A 4664-nucleotide genomic window follows, 5' to 3' on the forward strand; every position below is an offset into this window, starting at 1 on the left:
TGTAATTTGCATTGGAGGGTCAAGGTCCTTGTATAAATCACTTTGCTATTAAGTAATTTTATCTTTAGTTTTAAATTGCTTTGATCACATTTATGATTGATTGATTTAAAGCCAACATCTTTGTCAGAAGTGTAGCCTGTATGCCAGGTACAGTGACCTATGAGGCCTGATATTTCAGCACTTTAGATTCTGAGGCAAGAGATTTGCATTCAAGGCCAACCTTAGGCTACGGAAATGAGTTTCAGCCGGCACACAGTCATGTCCATATATGACTTCCTCTGAGGAAAAGAAGTCTCTCTCTCTCTCTCTCTCTCTCTCTCTCTCTCTCTCTCTCTCTCTCTCTCTCTGAGACAGGGTCTCTGTTGTTCTGGCAATGCTGGAATTGGGTATGTAGATAAAGCTGGCTTTGAACTCACTGAGATACTTTTGTTTATACCTCCCAACTGCTGGACTAAAGGCATTCCACCACCATACTCTGTAGTGGGTTTTGTGGTTGTTTTTTGTTACTTTGTTTTTGTTGTTTTTGAGGCAGTGTCTCAAACCACTGTGTAGCTAATAGTGACCTCCTTGAACTTCTGCTTCTACCTGGAGAGAAACTATAGGTGGCACCACACATGGTGGGGATTTAAACATTGTAGCAAGCAGTCTATTAACTGAACTGTATCCCAGTCCCGGAAAGTCAGGTTTGTTTGCTTGTCTATTTTGAGACAGTTGTAGTATATATCGCCGGCTGGCCTCAAATTATGTAGCCAAGAATGACCTTAAAGGGTGACTCTGATCCTCCTGCTTATTTCCAAAGTGCTGGGATTATAGGTGTACACCCCTGCACCCCATTTATCCTGGGGCTGGACTCAAATCCAGAGCTTCATATATGTTAGTCAAGCACTCTACCAACTGAACTTCTGCATTCTGGGCTGAAAAAGTCGTAACAGGATGACCTTAGAGTTTGGAGATGTCTTGTATGACTGGGTATGCAGCACGTGACCAGCCTTGTTCAGAACGTTTGTTCTTAGAAGGGTCAAGATGTTTCTGAGCTTCCTGGGATTCCACAGCCTAGGGTTTTGGTGGAAATAGAGGACTTCTGGATCCCCTTTGTCCTTTTAAGGCTCATGATGACTGCCATAGCTTTAAAGTTGTAGTTTTCCAGAGTGCCCCAGTCCTTTTCCTGAAGAAATTATTCCTGGTTTCTCCGTGTGGTAGCTATTCTGGATGTCTAGCATTTCGTTCTTGGTTTCTGAGAGATGCAATCTTTTCATGATGAGAAAGGCCTGTGTTATCTGTATTATTTTAAGTGATTTTATTTTTCTGGAGACTGGGTCTGTAGTACAGGTTGGCATTGAACTTAAGGTCTTTCTTCAGCCACCTAAGTAGTGGAATGCACCACCACTACTGGGACTAACAGTTTATGATGTTTCAGTCCAGTGGTGTGTATTAGACGTTGTTGTACCGGCAAAAAAGAGGGTTTTTAATCCAGTTCTACATAGGACTTTAAAAGTTTTGATGAATGCTGCAGGAAAGTTCTGTTTTATGAGACCATAGCTCTGAAGTTTTCAATTTCTTTGTTGTTTTTTTCCCCTTTCTTTTTTTTTAAGGTTCTTCCAACACTGGGGTGTTTATGTAGCCTTGGCTATTCTGAAACTGACTTTGTAGACCAGGCTGGCCTGGAACTCACAGAGATCCGACTGCCTCTGCCTCCCAAGTGCTGGGATTAAAAGCGTGCACCACCATACCCAGTGTTTTACTTGCTTTATAAGTTACTCAAAAGTGATTCCCCTGCCGGGCGATGGTGGTGCATGCCTTTAATCCCAGCACTTGGGAGGCAGAGGCAGGTGGATCTCTGTGAGTTCGAGACCAGCCTGGTCTACAGAGCTAGTGCCAGGACAGGCTCCAAAGCCACAGAGAAACCCTGTCTCGAAAAACAAACAAACAAAAAAAGTGATCCCCCCCCAAAATTTATTTATTTATTTGTGTGTTTGTTTATTGTGTATGCATTGTTCTGCCCGCGTGTATGCCTGCAGGCTGGAAGAGGGCACGGCACCAGCTCTCATTATGGATGAGCCACATATATGGTTACTAGGGATTGAACTCATGACCTCTGGGAGAGCAGTTAGTGCTCTTAACTGTGAATTTTCAATCAGCCAGTGTTACTGTAGCTTATTTATTTTGTGCCATGTTTCTGTTGCAGAGCTTGAATTCTGAAGTGAGGAGAGCACTGAGACCTGAAGATGAGTGAACTTGACCAGCTGCGGCAGGAGGCCGAGCAACTGAAGAACCAGATCAGAGTAAGTAGCAGTGTGTTATCTGTTTCAGATCAGAAGTTCCTGTTCTGGATGACTCCATACAGTGCTCCAGAATGACTGTTGAAATGTATACAACAGCTCTTGGGCCACCAGAGAGAACAGACTTATCTACCTGAGTACAAAACTAAATGAAAGATAAATTTCAGCTTCCAGCACTCGGAAGGCAGAGGCAGGCAGGTATCTGTGAGTTTGAGGTCAGACTGGTCTACATAGAGAAATCTTCTCTCAGAAAAAAAAAATGAAAGGGAAAGATAAATTTCACTGTAATCTGATTCTTTTGAGGTGGTGCTAGAGGTAGAACTGAGAGCCCTTATACATACCAGGTGAATGTGGGTTTAATAGTTTAGGGGTTTTTTTTGTTACTTGAGATAAGGTTTCTCTTTTCACTATGTAACTTCGACTATCCTGGAACTCAAAATGTAGATCAGGCTGACTTTGAACAATTAAAGTATATGTTTTCTTTCTTAGACTTTGTCTAAAGAGCTAGGCAAAAAGACTTAAGATTTACTAGGAAAAACCCAGTTTTCATTCTGTTTAGGGCTTTGTGTATTTGAAATAACTGTCTCTGATTTTCACGGTCTCATCTAAAGACACAGCAATCCTCAGAATCTCAGTAAGTGTTGAGAACAGTCAGTGTCTGCCTGTTGTTGAACAGTCACATTTCTTTTACTTTGTCAGTGTGTGCAGGCTGCCAGGGGAACTTTATGGAGAATCTTCAGCACCGTTTTGGCTAACTTTTCTTTTTTCCCGTCATCGTTGTTGTTTGAGACAGGGTTTCTCTGTTTAACAGCCCTGGCTGTCCTGGAACTCCTTTGTAGACAAGTCAGGCCTTCAACTCGTAGAGATCTGTTTGCTTTTGCCTCCCAAGTGCTAGAATGAAAGGCGTGTGCCACCACTTTCCAACTTTGATTTTTTTTTTTCTCCTTTTTTTGGATTTTTCGAGACAGGGTTTCTCTGTGGCTTTGGAGCTTGTCCTGGAACTAGCTCTTATAGACCAGTCTGGCCTCGAACTCACAGAGATCCGCCTGCCTCTGCCTCCCGAGTGCTGGGATTAAAGGCGTGCGCCACCACTGCCCGGCCTTGGTTCCCAGTTTCTATCTTTGCTGGAGATCAGAATGGGTTTGAGGCATTTGCATAGATCATATGCTTTTGAGATTTTTTTTTTTTTTATCTTTTCTTTGTCTCAGAAGTTCTGAAAGCTGAGAATATAAAAATGAAAATTCTGAGGGACAAAGGAGTTGTGTTGAGTAACTATCTGAAATTATTTTTTATGTCTATCTTGAAGATAGTCCTAAACTATAGTATGATTTAAGTCCTGCTTTTTTGAGACAGGTTCTTACTATATAACTCTGGCTATTCTAGAAATCACTATGTAGACCAGACTGGCCTCAAAGTAACAGATTTATCTGCCTCTGCCTCCCAAGTGCAGGGAACTAAAAGTATGTGCCACTGTGTTGGACTTGTATTTGGACTTTTTAAAGGGGAACGGGGTAGAGATAGCTATTATTTTTTTTTAATGTTAGGCTGGCATGGAAGTCAACTACGTGGCAGAGGGTAAATTTAGAGAAAGGATACGAAAGCCCAGGTGTTGGGGAAAACGTGCTTAGAACAAAGATGAAAAAGAGAAAAGCGAGCGGTTTACAGTGCTGCATAGTTATAGCCACGTAGCGCCCCGAGTTTTCACTCCTGTCACATGTGTAGTCCTTAGTGCCCTCCTTTCTACACCTGCATAGTTAGTGTCCCTGCTGTTAGTGACAGCAGTCAAGAGGTAGAAAGAAGCAGGAGGATCAGGAGTTCAAGGCCATTCTCAGTTATGTATGACATTTGAGACCAAGTAGGCAATACAAGGCCCTGTCCCACGGGAAAACATAAAAAGCAGGTAAAAACAATTTCAACAAATTTGATCTAGTTCCATCTAGCTAAGCACAAGTTTCATTGCGGCCAGTACTTTACAGTGCTTTCACGTGAGTTTTGTTTTGCTCGTAAAGTTCAGCGCCTCACTCTCAGGGCATCCTTTAGTTCACACTCACTGTGTTTAATGTGCAGAATAGCTCGTGGCACAAGACCTCCGTTGTGGACAGCACCAGTTTTGATTATTCCTAGTAGACACTCTGTTTCAGCCCTCAGAATGAGTGCCGTCCTCACAAATGGCTGCATTGGATTTGGACCTTGCCTCTCAACACCGGGCTACTTTTACGATGAATTGGTGAGGAGAGGTGAAGACCATTGAGTCTCCAAATGGAAAGGGAGTGCCTTTTCTGTTGTTTGTTTTTGAGACAGAGTCTCACTGTCTCTTTCTTTATTTTTTTTTATTTTTTAGTTTTTTTTATAATATTTATTTATTTATTATGTATACAACATTCT

At 42.2% G+C, this 4664-nt stretch overlaps 1 protein-coding gene across 4 annotated transcripts in view; it reads left to right on the plus strand.

The window, feature by feature from the left end:
- Nucleotides 1-4664, plus strand: part of Gnb1 (G protein subunit beta 1) — a 64465-nt gene that overhangs the window by 34993 nt on the left and 24808 nt on the right. For all 4 annotated transcript variants that reach the window (XM_005368667.2, XM_005368669.2, XM_005368668.2 and 1 more), the window contains exon 3: nucleotides 2186-2282. In XM_005368667.2, coding sequence (XP_005368724.1) covers nucleotides 2226-2282 — 57 coding nt within the window. In that variant the 5' untranslated portion in view covers nucleotides 2186-2225. The remainder of the gene's footprint in view (nucleotides 1-2185; nucleotides 2283-4664) is intronic.

Source organism: Microtus ochrogaster, unplaced genomic scaffold (genome assembly GCF_000317375.1).
Source record: "Microtus ochrogaster isolate Prairie Vole_2 unplaced genomic scaffold, MicOch1.0 UNK38, whole genome shotgun sequence".
Classification (NCBI taxonomy): domain Eukaryota; kingdom Metazoa; phylum Chordata; class Mammalia; order Rodentia; family Cricetidae; genus Microtus; species Microtus ochrogaster.